Genomic DNA, 17,519 nt, shown 5'->3' with positions numbered 1-17,519 from the left:
CCATGGAGCGATTTTTAAATGGTTTTGTCCTCATGATCATATACCTTCACCCAACATATCTACTGCATCGCCATGGATGTCTCCTAGCCGCTAGGCGTAAAGGCCTTTACTATGTCGTAACACTAAAGGCTGTTTTATACTTCTGCATAGTACACGTAAAAATGGGTCTGTGTAGGGGTTGTGCGCAATGTGCGGCATGTGCGACGGTTGCAGACCACGGCCGCGTTGAAGACGCAGACGTCCTCAAGAAATTAAAAGCGCACAGTTAGCAACCAGTGCCCGCATACGCCGTAAAGAAGATGATTGGTTGACCGCTGACATGAGGTCACTGGCATACGGCTTTGACTAACAGGTTATAGCAGTTGATTCACAAAACCCGTAGGCAACGTTAAAACTGATAAAAAACTACACCCTACGGTGTCGGATTACTTGCGTCGCCATGGATGTCTTCTAGCCGCTTGCCGTAAAGAAGTTTACTAGATGTTGTAACACTTTAGATTTGGAGCTGCAGCTCTTCCGCACCCCAACTAATAAAAAAAGTCCAAATGGCGGGCAAACAATATGGCGGACATAGGTGGTCCCGATAGTTGTAGTCCCAAAGTTGTAGAGCATATTCAGATGCATCGGTCAATTAAGTTTTCTGTTGATCTGACTTATGGTGTGGGAGTTATGGCCTTTTAAAGTATGACCCTTTGTTATAGCGCCACCATCTGGCCGACATAGGTGATTGGTAGTGCCTGAGTAGTGGGGGGCCATAGGAACCAACCTACCAAATTTGGTTGGTCTACAACTTATGGTTGCTGAGCCTCAGACATTTTAGCGGAGAAAACTTCCAAGCCCCAACTAAAAAGTCAAAATGGTGGGCCCAATGGCAAAGAATGTTGAGCACGTTCAGATGTATAGGTCAATGAAGTTTTGTGTTGCTCTAACTCATGGTGTGGGAGTTATGGCCTTTTATGCATGACAACGTGTTATAGCGCCACCATCTGGCCGACATAGGTTATTTTTAGTGCCTGAGTAGTGGGGGGCCATAGGAACCCACCTGTCAAATTTAGTTGCTCTACGATGGTTATGGTTGCTGAGCCTCAGACACTTTTAGCAGAGAAAAATAAGAATATTAATAATCCTAACAGATACAATAGGGTTCCACCAGCTTTGCTGCTTGGACCCCTAATAATCAGATAGAGGTATATCAGGTTTGTTATACAAGCTGGTTTTGGGCCAATTGCACCATTTCCAGCTGGAGTTTACATAACAGAATTATATTATGACTGGACCAGCTATCCAGACCTGTTAAACTAAGTTTTAGCTGTTCTGGTTGTATTACAGTTTTGTGGTCTAGGGGTTTAAACCTGAGGTCTGAAATCCAGCTAAGTATGTTACAGTCAACCCCATGTTTTTTGCCGTTGTTTTTTTTGTTTGTTGTTGTTCTAGCTGCTCCTGCTGCTGTTGGTGTTGTTGTTTTTGTTGTTGTTGCTGTTGATGGTGCTGTTGTTGTTGCTGTTGTTGTTGTTCCTGTTGGTGTTATTGTTGGTGTTGTCATTGTCTCTGTTTTTACTTTAAACAATGAACCCACAACTCCCACTATACCAGCCATCATTGAAAGTCATCTGAAACTGCTGTAAATGTCAATAAAAAATGAAACTAAAAAACAGATTTTTATTTTTATGAGCTATCCCTTTAATGAGGTCCATGACACATTAACAGGTGCATTGGTTAAATAAACCTGTTCATGACACATTAACAGGTGCATTGGTTAAATAATACTTGCAAGACAAGCAGATACTCTATCCCACCCTCATTCCTCTCAGTTGTCAAAAACAACCCCCCTCACACACCCCCCCCCCCCCCACACACACCCCTAATACATGTTGTAGATTTGCAAATGCTCTTGTTCATAGGCCTAACATTATTTTCTAGTAATGCTAAAATACACACAATCTTCCTGTCCAAGGACTTCCACCCGAACACATTCTCTGTGCGTACTCTCTCGGTTTCCGGCAGGAGTAATTCCAAAGTAAATGATTTAAAAAGCTCCTATTCTCCGCGCTGCTGCAACGATCACTATCTGCAGTAATACTGGATAAAATCAGTTTTTTTTTTTCAATACACGCGATACGATTTACTCTGCCTAGCTGGCGAGCAGGTTTGCGTCGAGCTGTCGAAGCAGGAGGGGGAGAGGTGTGTCCCAGACGAAGGTCATTCCTAAAATTGGATTACCCACGCAGAACGTAATGCCCCAAACTTGGAGGACCTTTTGTTTCCTGCTTTTCAAGTCGGTCAGTTCAAATGGGCATTGTCCACCTGACCGTGCGGACAGCTAATTTTTAAGGCCAGATTGGCCACAGTCCAGGGCAATCACAAGACTGGCCATACAGTGTCTCGAGGGGTAATTTCTTCATGCCCTGGGGTATTTCATTCTTAAAGACATATATCATACATATTCTACAGTAGATTTCAGCAAAAAAGGTTAGCGTATAAACAGTAGCCAATACGTGCATCAATACATTACAGGTGCAATATTGCATTACATTTTTTACATTACAATACAGGCATTTGGCAGACGCTCTGGATAAGAGAGTGTACAACAAAGTGTATAACCAAAACCAGGAAGAAGTGCGTTGAAAACCCTAGAGGGAAGTACAGTTCCAAGAGCAGGGAACGACCGCGTAGTTTAACTTGGTTTAACTTGGTTAATCTGGGTAAATTGCATTGCTTCGGAAGCCAGTCTAAAAAAAAATAAAATACAATGTGCTGCTTGATCGTGTCTTCTGAGGAAACTGTGCCTTCGTAACTCGCGTTTGGGAACTCGCCTGAGAGAAACTAAGGTTACAGAAGCGAAATGCAGGTTACATTTTTGCGAGTTGATGGTTAATCCGGATCTGAGAACTGCTTCCTCTCGCGTCAATTTTATGGGACCACCAAAAATCCCCCCCCCCCCTTTTTCGCGAGTTTACGGTGGGAGCAAGGGAAGCGGAACGAGTCCTCGTCTTCGCAGACGCCTACACGCACTTACGAGTGAAAGCAGCGGCGATAAGAAACAGGTGTGAGAACTCGGATGACGACATACAGGGGGGTGGGGGGGGGGGGTAGTCTAATATAGAAATGCGGTTCTGCGGTTGCAATTGCATGGGGGCGGGGGGGGAGCTTGCAACTGTAACGAGGTGGGTGAGGGGAAATTCTTTGAACGAGTCCCCGTCTTCGCAAACACCTACACGCACTTACGACGGAAAGCAGCGGCGATAAGAAATGTGTGAGAACTGGGATGACGACATAGGGCGCGTTAAAAAGTGCTCAAAAAAAGTGCTGGTGCTCATGTAAGCAATGTGCAGAAGAACCCGGTACGGTTTTCCAACCCAACTTCAGCCACTGAAGTAAAGGAGCCTTCATGCAGTCCTTCTCCCGAGACGTTTGTCGACGATCCAAACATCCGCAAGGCCTTCAGGTCCTCACACAGTGATTCTTCTTTTTAAAAAAAATAAAAAAGATTATTACGGCTGCGACTACCTGCAGCAGCTCCCCACGTAGCACGCGCCGCAGGGGTTTCGGCCTATGAAAGTCAGCATGTCCAAGCAGCTCAAAGCGGTCACGGCCAGGAAAACCTCGTTCGCGTCGTGAAGACGGATTTGATTAAGCACGTAGAATATCCGGAACAAGTGATAGGGAACGAAGCACACGAACATGACCAGCACGAAGCACAGGCTTTTGACCTGAGCCCAGAACTCCTGGTGCTGAGAGAAGTTGGTTTTGTACTTCCGCAGGACCAGCACGAAGATCCAGACCTGGCAGCCGACGAGCGGGAAGGTGACCAGGAGGACGACGGCGATGATCACGTAGTTTAGCACCTTGACGGGGCCTTGCTGGAGCTCCCCGCCGAAGTTGAAGCAGGTCTTGTTGCCGCCAAGCGGTTTCGTCTCATTGCCGGCAAGCGGTTTCGTCTCATTGCCGGCAAGCAGTTTCGTCTCATTGCCGGCAAGCAGTTTCGTCTCATTGCCGGCAAGCAGTTTCGTGTCATTGCCGGCAAGCAGTTTCGTGTCATTGCCGGCAAGCAGTTTCGTCTCATTGCCGGCAAGCGCTTTCGTGTTGGCGCTTTCGCCGTAATTGATGGCGAAGATGGGGAGGACGACGGCGAGCGTCACGGTCCACACCGCCGCGCTCGCCAGCGCGGCGTGCAGCTTCCGGTGGAAGTCCACGCTGCTCCCGCCGCGGAAGAAGCCCAGGTGGCGGATCACCAGGATGACGACGTAGAAGATGAACGTGATGTACATGTGCCCGTGGATCATGCCGCTCACCACCTTGCAGAAGTCCCTGTTCATCGGCCACGAGTTGGTGGCGTAGAAGTAGATCCGGAACGGCACGGTGAGCAGGAAGAGGAGGTGGACCGCGATCAGGTTCAGCACCGCCACGGTCGTCACCGATCGGACGTTGGACTTGAGGACGCTGATCATGAGGCCTATGCTAACGATGCCTCCCGCAAGTATGACGCTGTACATGGTGGCCAAGGCGTTGTGGTATTGGTTGGGAATGGTTGAGTTGATGTTGTTGGATTGATTCCCTTGTGACATCTTCTCTTTTGCTATCCTGGGAATTGAAATTCAGTGCAAAGAAGAAGAAGAAAAATATTCAAAAATCCATTACGCCAACATTTTGATTCAATACTCCACAAAGAGCCGAAGCAAGTATCTCTCTGTACTTAGGACCAAATTAGGATGGCTTTTTTTAAATACAAATTTGAGTAACAATTTAAGGCAAGGCAAGCAATCCTGTGAAATATTTTTAAGAAAAAAAAGGGACAGATTATCAATTTGTGCCTACATTTATATTCATCAGGTAATGTATATTCTACAAGTAGCTTTATCCATATTATCAATGCGATAAGGCATACTGGTCAAATTTGACATTATGGCGTTGAAAAAATGCTGTGAATGCATGCATTCACTATACCAGGTATGGCAAGGCTATGTAGACGTCTGACCCATCAACATTGTTTATTGAAGAAAAACACTCAATATTCAAGGAAGTCCAGTGTGAAATATCATGTATGTTCATGACAATCATAATTTTGTTTACCCAATCTTTGAGGTTACGAAAAGGTCCTCCTGTCATTTGAATCATCCTCCATTTCAGAGTAAATGATATGGATGATGATTCAAATAATAGACAAAAGCTGGTAATTTGAGCAAGACAGGAAGCCTGTGGTTTAGAGGCACACGGTGTCCTTTCTGCCTGGACTAAATTGCAGTTGACAACTGTTGTTCTGAACAAGGGAGAACAGATCTAAAATGTGTGTGTGTGTATGCGTGTGTGTGTCTGAAAATGAAAAATGGAATTCTCCACTACAAGTGAAAGTTGTTCAGTCAATTTTTTACTTGAATTAAAAGTACTGGAGTACTTGCTTTTAAAAATACTTAAGTATTCAAAAGTACATTTTCTTTTTAATGTCAACACACTGTTGTATTGTTTCTATGATGCATTTACAGAAGCTCATTTACACATGCATTTTTACTGTTATTAGATAGCAACACACGATAGATAGCATTGCCTGAAATGTGAAACAGTTGGATGACCCTTCGCTCAAATTCCATAAAATTTCATCTGACCGATCCTACCATAAAAACTGCAACCACTACAAGCTCAGACAACTTCATAATTAGCAAACGGGCTACCGTTAGCTAACGTTTACAAACCTCGACATCAGGGGTTAAATTGGGATTTGGGAGGTGGGTGAAAAAAGGTACAATGAATGTCTCAGCTCAAAACAGTTGTATCCTTAATGTATTGTGCGCATATTTGTAATTAAGGAAAACAATGTTTTAAAAAGAATGTATACTATTGATGCAAGCTTTTACATAATATATTTCAAGTTTATTGAGTGTCATTAAAGCTGAGAATTTTTTTAACCCACGAAAATAACCAGTCATCCTCCTCTTGTCCTCACTTTCTGCCTCCTTTATCCATCTTCCTTAAACTGGTGATGCGCAAAACTTTCATTTAAACTAATCATTGATTTCAAACAGTTTTAATTAATTTTCAGTGATTAACAAGCATGCAAACATCTGACTAATCAATTGGAAAGGGACACAGCTTCTTCGCATTGTGTTAGGGAGATTAAATGATAAATGCGATTTAGAAAAATCCGTTCTAATCACTAAGCAGTGGCGGAATCTTCCGCCGATTTCCACTGAGTATCAATACAATTAATCCACAAAATAGGCTAGGCCTACTCAATACTATCATATCTAGCCAGCTCTCCCCAAATAGGCAGTTTTAGCGAGTAGCCTAGGCCTTATAGCCTACATTTATTTTAATTTGCAGTACGGAATCGTGCACATTTTGTTTGCGGATACATGCACTTCTTTCTCCGCGCACTCCTAATCATGGCAAATATCTGCAATGCATAGATTGCAAACAAAATTTAAGTGCAGTTTTTATTTTTGCTGGGTTATTCTGAAAACTAACAGTAGATAACAGACTGGTGTATCCTGTTTGTTAAGTCTAGACTACTTGGTGATTAAAACGGATTTTTAACGGATAAATTGAATTTATGATTTAATCCCTCAAACACGGTATGAAGAGGCTGTATGTTAGGCTACTTGCCATATGATTAATCCGATCGTTGGCATGCGTTTGATTATAAAGGAAAAATTACTAATGAAAATAGGTTGAGATCAATGATTAGTTTAAAGGAAAGTTTTGCGCCCCACCAATTTTCAGGTCACCAGTCGCCGCTGAATGAAACGTTATTTATGTGGGAAATATTCAATCCTAGCTTAGCTGCTGGCCAGCAACCTGCTGATTTTGCTCAAGCAATCAAAGTTGCCGTTAATAATAGCCGGCGTTCGTGGGGGGCTGTTTATTCATCTCCCTTTGCATAGATGAAATTAAATGTTAATGAAATTACCTACCGCGTCCACTTCCAAACAATCAAGACAATCAACGATATTTTTCTTTCTGTGCCTGTCTATATAAACGACTGTTCCTCCTGAGTTTTTTCCTTCGGATTTTTGATTGGTTGAGCGAGTAACTGGCTAGAGGGAACACATGGACTGGAGCCTACGAAACATGGACTGGATTGTCATAGTCATTGGTAAAACTGCCGGTCAAAATTATTTATTTGTTTACCAAAGGTGGGTGAACGCCGTCCACCCACGTCCACCCCCAATTGAACCCCTGCTCGACATGCTTTTTCAGGTTGGACGGCGAGTTTTTTGAATGCAGCGATGTAGTTTGTGAGTGGTAAGCAGAGCAAACATTTAAAAGAATATGAATCTTTTTGAATTTCACAAATCTCAAACATGTACGTGAGATATGGCCATGGGTGCTCTGGTGGCGAAGAATCATCCTTATCTTCTGCCGTCGCCATCATTACTGCCGCCAAGTTCAAATTGAACCGTTCAATCACTGAATGCAACAAGCAAGCACTTTGACCATGACCGACAGCATATTCGGAGTAGGCTACTGTGATTGGTTGTTCTCCTGTAAGGCGTGTGGCCAATCGTATTTTATAAAATAAAAATAGATTCAATTGTTGACTTCAAAGCTATGCTTCAAAGTAACGAGTAATCACAACCTTCTTAGAAATGTAGTGAAGTCAAAAGTACAATATTTATCTTTCAAATGTAGTGGAGTAAAAGTCATAAGTTTCCAAAAAAATAAATACTCAAGTAAAGTACAGATACTCGAAAAATGTACTTAAGTACAGTACTCAAGTAAATGTACTTCGTTACTGTCCACCCCTGCATATTCGTGATCTCACACTTTAAAGGGTTAAATAAATTCAAACACACCGTCATTCCATGGTGGACAACAGCATCACAAACAAATTAAGAGTACGTAAGAGCATGCAGGCGAACTGAATTATTTGCTGATTATTGTAGTGGAATGAAAACCAAACTTACCGTTGCTCTTAAGAGTTTGTCCGTTTCCCAGTACTGCCACACTGAAATTTGTGCTGTAATAGGTCTGTATCACGGTTGCTTAAGAAAGTCAACTGCTTTTGCGAATGCTGCAGTGTCACGTTGTGCAATGATTGAACTCCTACTGGTGTTTTTGCATGAGAACCTTGGACCAAGGTGTGGGTGTGGGTATGGGTATGGGTGTGGGTGTGGATGTGGATGTGGGTGTGGGTGTGCGTGTGCGTGTGCGTGTGCGTGTGCGTGCGTGCGTGCGTGCGTGCGTGCGTGTGCAATGTGTTCGCTTCAAACTGTAACAGTACCCCAAATTAGAGTTTACCTTGGTCTGCACTCTATAAAATTATCCATGTGTACCAACAAGTTGCTGCATTTACAGGCACTTCTGAATCAAAAATGACAGTCTGTGGGTAACTCTGAAGATGTAACCACAGGAACAGTAAGTTGGAACGAAAAGACAAAGAAATGTAAAAAAACATTTTTTTAAAGCATTCATAACACTGCATCACAATGATCAGTCATATACAATACAAACTACACCCACACTCATGCTTAAAGTCATGCCAGTGTATATCGTGGTCTTTTGTACTTCATCCCTTTTATGAAAGGGATTTGCATAGATACGAGGAAGTGGCACGCGGAAGGGAAGTTAACTGTGTCATTACGCAGAACACATTGTGAAAACAAATCTGAGAAAATCTTAAGAAATTCTGAAAAATGCGCATTTTATTATTTCGGGTTTTATTTAAGAACCAAAGCGTACGGTTAGTACCACAGATATGAGCCATTAATTACATCGCGAATACAAGATGAATGTAAATGCGTTTTTTTTCCTCCCCCCCAAATACAGACTGGCTCTTATAATTCTGAATACCCAAGCTGAACTTCATTTGATGTGGGATCATTTGATGATTGGTTGCCCAAAGGGTGCATTTTCTCATCTGCATTAACGATGCAATGAAAAAAAGGGACTAACACATAAAATACTGGCTTTCTGTTTCACCCCTGTGCCAATGCGGTTCAGACTTCAAACGCTATCGGCAAAGCGTGAAGGAAGCAGGACAGGACAGGGAAGCATCGGTCGAAAGTCAACCTCAAAGGAAGTTTGTTAATGACAAAAACAAGTTCAGGACAATTATCAGCACAGAAATAAGACTGCCATCACTGGTACAATTTTAGTTGACGATGATGGATAAGTAAGATCATTAGTGTACAGGTAAGACTGTGGGTGTACAGGTACAATAAACAGCGTAAAATATATTTACTGATAAGCGCAAGATATCAGGGCATAGGTGAGATTCTAAGAGCACGGTTAAGACTGTCAGCGTAATGGCAAGACTGTCTGCCCTTTGGCACTGACTATAAAAGAGCTACAGACAGTTACCATCATAAACAGTGAGTGCGACCATCAAAGTGCATTCCACCCAACCTACAAGCAGGGGCGGACAGTAATGAAGTACATTTACTTGAGCACTGTACTTAAGTACATTTTTCGAGTATCTGTACTTTACTTGAGTATTTATTTTTTTGGAAACTTATGACTTTTACTCCACTACATTTGAAAGATAAATATTGTACTTTTGACTCCACTACATTTCTAAGAAGGTTGTGGTTACTCGTTACTTTGAAGGACAGCTTTGAAGTCAACAGTTGAATCTATTTTTATTTTATAAAAATGCGGTTGGCCACACGCCTTACAGGAGAACAACCAATCACAGTAGCCAACTCCTAATATGGTGTCGGTCATGTTCAAAGTGCTTGCTTGTTGCACCAGTGATTGAACCGTTTAGTTTGAACTTGGCGGCGGTAATGATGGCGACGGAAGAAGATAAGGACGACTCTTCGCCACCAGAGTACAGCTATTTCTAGCCAAGAACACAGATTAGTTCACACAGTGAACACTATTCAGACCTAACCTCTGTCAAGCCAACTAGACAGAAGAATAAGCTACAGTATTAGGACAAATACAAATTACCAAAAAGTGCTGGGATGGGGCAACATGTAACAAGTGTCATGAAAGGGGGGGGGAGAGAGAGATTTAGAGTGAAATATACAGCGTGGTGGTGGTTAGTCTAGGTATAGTCTGAATAGATGAGTCTTCAGGCCACGGCGGTCGATGGGTAGAGAGGGGGAGGTTCGGAGGGGGACGGGGAGTTCGTTCCACCACTGGGGAGCTAGGGTGGAGAAGCTCTGTGATCCCTTTGGGCGGGTGGGAGGGGTTACAAGGCGCCCTGCTGCCGCAGAGCGGAGTGATCGAGCAGGAACATAGAATCGAGTCATGTCCTGCAAGTAGATGGGGGGCTGTCCTGTTGGCAGCAGTGTAGGCAAGGGTCAGTGCTTTAAACCGGATCCTGGCAGCGACTGGTAGCCAGTGGAGTGATCGCAGCAGAGGAGTGATGTGGGAGAATTTGGGAAGGTTGTAGATGAGTCGGGCAGGGGCGTTCTGAATCATCTGTAGTGGCTGTATGGCACAAGCTGGCAGGCTTGCAAGGAGAGAGTTGCAGTAATCAAGGCGAGAGGTCACCGTAGCCTGGACGAGCAGCTGGGTGGAGTGCGTCGTCAGGTATGGTCGAATCCTTCTGATGTTGTACAGAAGGAATCTGCAGGACCGTGATGTTGCCTTGATGTGCTCCTTGAGGTCCAGTTGGTCATCCAGGACCACCCCCAAGCTCTTGGCAGAGTGAGAGGCAGTCACTGTGGTGCCATCAACCGTGATTGAGAGCTCACGAAGTAAGGAGGTCTTGCACGGGAAGAAGAGCAGCTCAGTTTTGTTGAGGTTGAGCTTCAGGTGGTGGCAGGCCATCAAGGTGGAGATGTCAGCCAGGCAGGAAGATATGTTATCATTGACCTGTGTGGCCGAGGGGGGGAAAGAGAAGAAGAGTTGTGTGTCATCTGCATAACAATGGTAGGAGAAGCTATGTGAATTAATAACTGAACGAAGAGATCTGGTGTATAAGGAGAACAGCAGAGGACCCAGTACAGATCCCTGCGGCACTCCCGTAACAAGGGGATGAGAAGCAGAGGCAGACCCCTTCCAGGTGACCTGGTAGGACCTATCTGCAAGATAGGAAGCGAACCAAGACAGGGCAGTCCCGGCGATGCCCATCCCAGCCAAGGTGGAGAGGAGCATTTTATGGTTGACCGTGTCGAAAGCTGCAGACAGGTCAAGAAGGATCAGGACAGAGGAGTGGCAAGTGCCTCCGTCACAGCTAGGAGCGCAGTCTCTGTTGAGTGCCCAGATCGGAAGCCAGACTGGTGAGGGTCTAGCAGATTGTTCTGATGGAGAAAAGAGGTTAGTTGTTTAAGAACTGCTCGTTCAAGGGTTTTGGACAGAAAGGGTAGAAGCGATACGGGTCGATAATTCATTACATTGGAGGGGTCTGAGGTGGGTTTTTTGAGAAGTGGGGTAACATGAGCCATCTTAAAATCAGAGGGAACATGACCAGAGGAAAAAGAGGAATTAACAATGGAGGACAGATAGGGAAGGAACTCGCTGGAAATGGATTGGAGAACTGTAGATGGGATCGGGTCAAGTGGACAGGTGGTTGCACGATGAGAGGTGATGAGTTGTAGAACATCGGAATCCTCCAGCATCTCAAAGGAGGTCAGTGTGGCTGTGGGTTTGTCCCGGGGGATTGGGGGGCTCACTGGATGGACGAAGGAGTTCCGGATTGTAGCCACCTTTCCTTCAAAGGCAGCCAGAAAGTCATCTGGGGAGAGGGAAGAGGGAGGTGGAGGAGGAATGAGGAGGGAAGAGAAGGTGGAGAATAGTTTGCGTGGATTAGAGACACATGCACTGATCATAAATTCAATTTATCCGTTAAAAAACCGTTTTGATCACCAAGTAGTCCAGACTTAACAAACAGGATACACCAGTCTGTTATCTACTGTTAGTTTTCAGAATAACCCAGCAAAAATAAAACCTGCACTTAAATTTTGTTTGCAAAATACGCATTGCAGATATTTGTCATGATTAGGAGTGTGCGGAGAAAGAAGTGCATGTATCCGCAAACAAAATGTGCACTATTTCGTACTGCAAATGAAAATAAATGTAGGCTATAAGGCCTAGGCTACTCGCTAAAACTGCCTATTTGGGGAGAGCTGGCTATATATGATAGTATTGAGTAGGCCTAGCCTATTTTGTGGATTAATTGTATTGATACTCAATGAAAATCGGCGGAAGATTCCGCCACTGCTTAGTGATTAGAACGGATTTTTCTAAATCGCATTTATCATTTAATCTCCCTAACACAATGCGAAGAAGCTGTGTCCCTTTCCAATTGATTAGGCAGATGTTTGCATGCTTGTTAATCACTGAAAATTAATTAAAACAGTTTGAAATCAATGATTAGTTTAAAGGAAAGTTTTGCGCATCACCAGTTTAAGGAAGATGGATAAAGGAGGAAGAAAGTGAGGACAAGAGGAGGATGACTGATTATTTCCGTGGGTAAAAAAAAATTCTCAGGATTAATGACACTCAATAAACTTGAAATATATTATGTAAAAGCTTGCATCAATAGTATACATTCTTTTTAAAACATTGTTTTCCTTAATTACAAATATGCGCACAATACATTAAGGATACAACTGTTTTGAGCTGAGACATTCATTGTACCTTTTTTCACCCACCTCCCACCGGATCTCAGGGTCCACCCACCTCCCAAATCCCACTTTAACCCCTGATGTCGAGGTTTGTAAACGTTAGCTAACGGTAGCCCGTTTGCTAATTATGAAGTTGTCTGAGCTTGTAGTGGTTGCAGTTTTTATGGTAGGATCGGTCAGATGAAATTTTACGGAATTTGAGCGAAGGGTCATCCAACTGTTTCACATTTCAGGCGATGCTATCTATCATGTGTTGCTGTCTAATAATAACAGTAAAAATGCATGTGTAAATGAGCTTCTGTAAATGCATCATAGAAACAATACAACAGTGTGTTGACATTACAAAGAAAATGCACTTTTGAATACTTAAGTATTTTTAAAAGCAAGTACTCCAGAACTTTAACTCAAGGTAAAATTTGACCGAACAACTGTCACTTGTAGTGGAGTAATATTTGACCAGGGGTATCTATACTTTGACTCAAGTAATGGAGCTGTGTACTTTGTCCACCACTGCCTACAAGATACAGGAAAAGAAGGGATATATTTTTTTTGTTTGTTTGTGTGTTTTTTATTAATCCTGAATAGGCAGTCTGAAGTGGTGTTTAAAAAAAATAAAAAATAAAAAAACACTTGCGGAAGACAGCCTTCACTCCATCATATGGGGGGGGGGGGGAGGAGGGAGAAGAGCTGGGGTCATGAGGTTCAGGTGCCAGGTGCTCTGACAGAGGCAGAGCAGTACAGGTGAAATGCTCTGCTGAAGGGTAGAACTACAGCTAATTTCAATTTATGTCCCCTCCTTATACTAACAGAACTCAGCCTGAAGAATCTCTTGTAGCTCACTTTGTTGATCCCCTTTATGAATTTAAAAGCCTCCGTCAAATCACCTCTGAGTCTCCTTTCACTAAGCTTGAAACACTTTATTATAATAATAATAATAATAATAATAATAATAATAATAATTATTATTATTATTATTATTATTATTATTATTATTCTTGTTGTTGTTGTTGTTAGCTTTGCTGCTACCCCATGTAACTGAAGTGGCTCTGTAAAAACCATAAGATCTGTCAAGTCTATATTAAGTTGAGTAAATCAGCATTCTATTGACATAAAAATTCAAGCACTACAGCGAGCTGAAAGGGCGCATCGATCACTCATTGGCATGTAGGCTGCTAAAAGATCATCGTGATTATAAAGATAAATTGATCCGCCCAGTGCCCGCTCTGAACTAGCGATGATGAACAAGCAGAGAGAGCATCGGTGTAGTCTATTCAATTAATCATTGTCAGAGTGGGTTGGAATTTTTTTTTTTTTTTTGCTTTCACTTCGAGTGACCCAATTAACGCGTATGTTTGTATTGAGTTACAGGGCAAATAAGTCAGCAGGGGCGGAAGAGGGTAGGAGGTGAATCGGACGGCGTAACAAATATTGTTCCGTTACTGCCCTCCAGTGGACGCTGAAGTTAACTGCAGATTGATTGCAAGACGGTTGCTGCTAATGCATAACGAGTAGGCAAGCTGAAGCTATGTTGTGTAGCAGGAGATTCTACTGAAAAATTGCATGTGATGTTGATACTTATATTGGTCACAGCCTAGCCAGCTATCACAGCTGAGGTGTCATTATTAGGAGAAAAAAAGGCAATTTTGCTTTTCTACTATTTGCATATTTGGCCAATGTATTATTTTGTGATCTGCTACCTCCGCTGCCCCTCTTGACTTAAGGGCAAACGCAAGGCAAATATAAAAGCTTAAAACCCCACATTAGTCTCGCGTGTGACTCCACTAAGCCCTGGTACAGTTTTTTTTTATTTTTTATTTTTTTTTTAAATAAAAAAATAAATAGGTGCTGTGGATAGCACTGTCGCCTCACAACAAGATGGTCCTGGGTTCGAATCCGGCCACGGTCTTTCTGTGTGGAGTATGCATGTTCTCCCTGTGGCTGCGCTGGTTTCCTCCGAGTACTCCGGTTTCCTCCCACAGGAGGACCAAATGGATATGGGCTAGCTGGAGACTCCAAATTGCCCATAAGTATGAGTGTGTGAGCAAGTGGTGTGTGTGCCCTGGGACAGATTGGAGGCCTGTCCAGGGTGTATTCCTGCCTCTCGCCCAATGCATGCTGGGATAGACTCCAGCACCCCACCGCAACCCTGCCCAAGGTACGCGGGTTCAGATAATGGATGGATGAATAAATAGTGCTATTAAATACATAAATAATGATCTTGTTAATGCATAGTCCATGATAACGACATGATGCTTCGCCCGATCTGGATTAATGAGCACTAGATTGTGTCGATTTTTCAGCTGAAACAAACAAGCCATTTCCATATTAGGAATGGACATTCCTGTATTAAGGAACATGTCCATACATAACAGCAAGATGTCCTGCCTGTTTCTTGGAGTTTTAAAGTACGTTCCTTTCCCCGTCCCTCTCCGAACCTCCCCCTCACTACCCATCTTCCGCCGTGGCCTGAAGACTCATCTCTTCAGACTATACCTGGACACCACCACGCTGTATATTTCACTCTAAATCCCCCCCCCCCCCCCTTTTTCATGACACTTGTTACATTACATTACATTTATTTGGCAGACGCTTTTATCCAAAGCGACGTACAAAAAGTGCATTTCATGGTCATAGACAACTGCTACAAATTACCAAAAAGTGCTGGGATGGGGCAATATGTAACAAGTGTCATGAAAAAGGGGGGGGGGGGGAGGGAGGAGACAACTTGTTACATGTTGCCCCATCCCACACTTGTTGGTAATTTGTATTTGTCCTAATACTGTAGCTTATTCTTCTGCCTAGTTGGCTTTGCAGAGGTTAGGTCTGAATAGTGTTCACTGTGAACTAAACTGTGTTCTTGGCTAGAAATAGCTGTACAAAATAAGTATTGTATCTTACTGAACCTGTGTTCAGTGGTTGTCTATGACCACAAAATGCACTTTTTGTACGTCGCTTTGGATAAAAGCGTCTGCCAAATAAATGTAATGTAATGTAAATGTAATGCAAAAGACTGTTGAAGGCAACACTGGGCTATAGTGTGCATATTAGAAATATGTTACAATTTACATCCGATGTCCTAATCTAGGCTTTGATAATGGAAGGCCTTATTCGGAGCAAATGCTATCAGTAGTAGGTCATAGCAATGACATATGACCAGGAATTAGCTGAGTAATTTGATTGTGCATGGTAAAATGTTCAGTGTGAAATCAACGCAAGCAGAGTACACACGGACTCCCAACTGGGCGCGTATGTACTAGTTTACAGTTGAATTTACTGGACATTTTACTTTTCCTGTGTGTGTGTGTGTGTTGTTGTTGTTTTTAACCACTAGTGCATTAATGTGCTTCTGAAAAGTATGAAGTCAAACAATTTTATTTTACTTTTTGGAATTAAGTTTCATTTTGTTACAAAAAAATGCAACTCAAATTACACTGTAATGAATATAAATTAATGGAATATTTTTATTCTACATGTGGGCTAAAAGGGATTGAAAAAAAAGTTAAATGATAGAAAGTGTCTGGACAGTGCCCAGTGATAACGGTTATTGTAATGGTGGGGTAAATAAATAACTAATCAATTAATAATACTATCAGTTCCAATATCCAGGTTAGGAATTCGCCTACATATTTCCAGTTTTACCTCAATGTAAATCTCCGTTAGCACATATAGCCTAAGGACAATATCAGTAGGCTATGCAAAGGTATCCTTCCTTCATGAAAAAGCATCGTGTCAAGTTTGTAGAATATCGCGTCATAGCAACAGCCTACAATTACTATACATTACAAAATATATTACCGAGCGAGGCGCTATATGTGTAAACGAAGCACTGACTTCGCAGCTGTCAAAACCTCCCTCCTCGGTGTACTCGCCAAGTTTTCCTGTGTCCAATCCCGCACGGAAACGCAAGGGTAGGAGGCGGGCTTGGCGGATGACATTTCGGTCAAGCCTATGAAGTCCTCGCATTCGCTCCCTTAGAATTAGACGTATCCAGGAAGACGGGTGGGAAATTAATATTAGATCTTTATATTAGTAAAAAAAAATGGCGGCGGACAGCGTAAACCCGTTCAATCTAAGCGATTCGGAGGAAGAATCTGAGCGGAGGCCGGACGGTGCCGAGAACGAATGTGGAGCGAGCGGTCGAACGCCAGGCTCGAGATGCGCCCCCAGTTCCCCGCAAGCGGATTCGGAGCAGGCGGTGCTGCCGCTGTCCAGCAGCAAGACGAGTCCGGGTGTCGAGGGTCTTCCTGTTTTGGCTGTTACCACGGGATGTAACGCAGAGGCACGGTTGTCCGCGGATGCGATAGCTGCCCAGCTGCTCCGGGATCAGTATGTACTCACGGCCCTTGAATTCCACACCGAGCTTCTCGAGAGCGGCAGGGAGCTCCCTCGATTGCGCGATTACTTCTCGAACCCGGGAAACTTCGAGAGGCAGAGCGGAACTCCACCCGGCGCGTGCAAGGAGCAAGGGCTTGGTGTAGGGCAGCTCAGTAAGTAGCCTGTTGTTACCGGATCTGGAGTGTCCTGATCTCTGACATTTTAAATTGCAATGCATTGTCATGATCCAGCTTTAATGTCACAGGGAAACAATTCTTCCGTGTTTCGTAAAGGTTGCTTCTATAAATTGTCCTTATTATGCGTTTTCGGTGAAGTGCAAAGCTGGAAATGGCTGTCAGCGCTATCTGGGTTTCAGCTGTCTGTTAACAGTAATTCGTTTTTAGTTGGGAACCAAATAATAATACAGCTAACACCTGCTTCAGGTGCATAGGCCTACATCTGCCATCAACACGAAACCTTGGCACATTAAAGGCACCTATTTTAGTGTAGCCTTGTGGATAGGAGTTTCTGTTAAATAAATAAGGTCCTAATAAATAATTCCGAACGGGTTTTTCACCAGCGTCTACTGTAGCATAAGCGGTATATAGCCCATGTCGTACATCAATTAGAGGGATTTTATTGTGCACTGTCAAACAAGTGATCTGTTGAGATATTCAAGAAAGCCTAGTCACG

The 17,519-nt window shown here is 43.3% G+C and overlaps 2 protein-coding genes across 6 annotated transcripts in view; one reads left to right on the top strand and one right to left on the bottom strand.

Annotated features, from left to right (window-relative positions):
• Positions 1 to 3,460: 3,460 nt before the first annotated feature.
• Positions 3,461 to 8,124, bottom strand: LOC135260269 (probable G-protein coupled receptor 141). The gene is made up of 2 exons (XM_064345512.1): positions 7,899 to 8,124; positions 3,461 to 4,581 (listed from the first exon to the last, which is right to left on the bottom strand). Exon 2 carries the CDS (start codon positions 4,563 to 4,565, stop codon positions 3,504 to 3,506), a length of 1,062 nt encoding a protein of 353 aa, XP_064201582.1. The 5' UTR covers positions 4,566 to 4,581; positions 7,899 to 8,124; the 3' UTR covers positions 3,461 to 3,503.
• The window catches only part of LOC135260684 (RAB11-binding protein RELCH homolog), a 37,753-nt gene continuing 27,221 nt past the window's right edge, over positions 6,988 to 17,519 (top strand). For 3 of the 5 annotated variants that reach the window (XM_064346117.1, XM_064346116.1, XM_064346115.1), the window contains exon 1: positions 16,396 to 16,999. In XM_064346117.1, coding sequence (XP_064202187.1) covers positions 16,552 to 16,999 — 448 coding nt within the window. In that variant the 5' untranslated portion in view covers positions 16,396 to 16,551. Of the gene's footprint in view, positions 7,088 to 16,394; positions 17,000 to 17,519 lie in introns of those variants that run through there. The other 2 variants (XM_064346118.1, XM_064346120.1) reach the window with 2 other exon arrangements.

Source organism: Anguilla rostrata, chromosome 8 (assembly GCF_018555375.3).
Source record: "Anguilla rostrata isolate EN2019 chromosome 8, ASM1855537v3, whole genome shotgun sequence".
Classification (NCBI taxonomy): domain Eukaryota; kingdom Metazoa; phylum Chordata; class Actinopteri; order Anguilliformes; family Anguillidae; genus Anguilla; species Anguilla rostrata.
The sequence above is the reverse complement of the archived record's forward strand: the minus strand, read 5'-3'. Positions and strand labels throughout refer to the sequence as shown.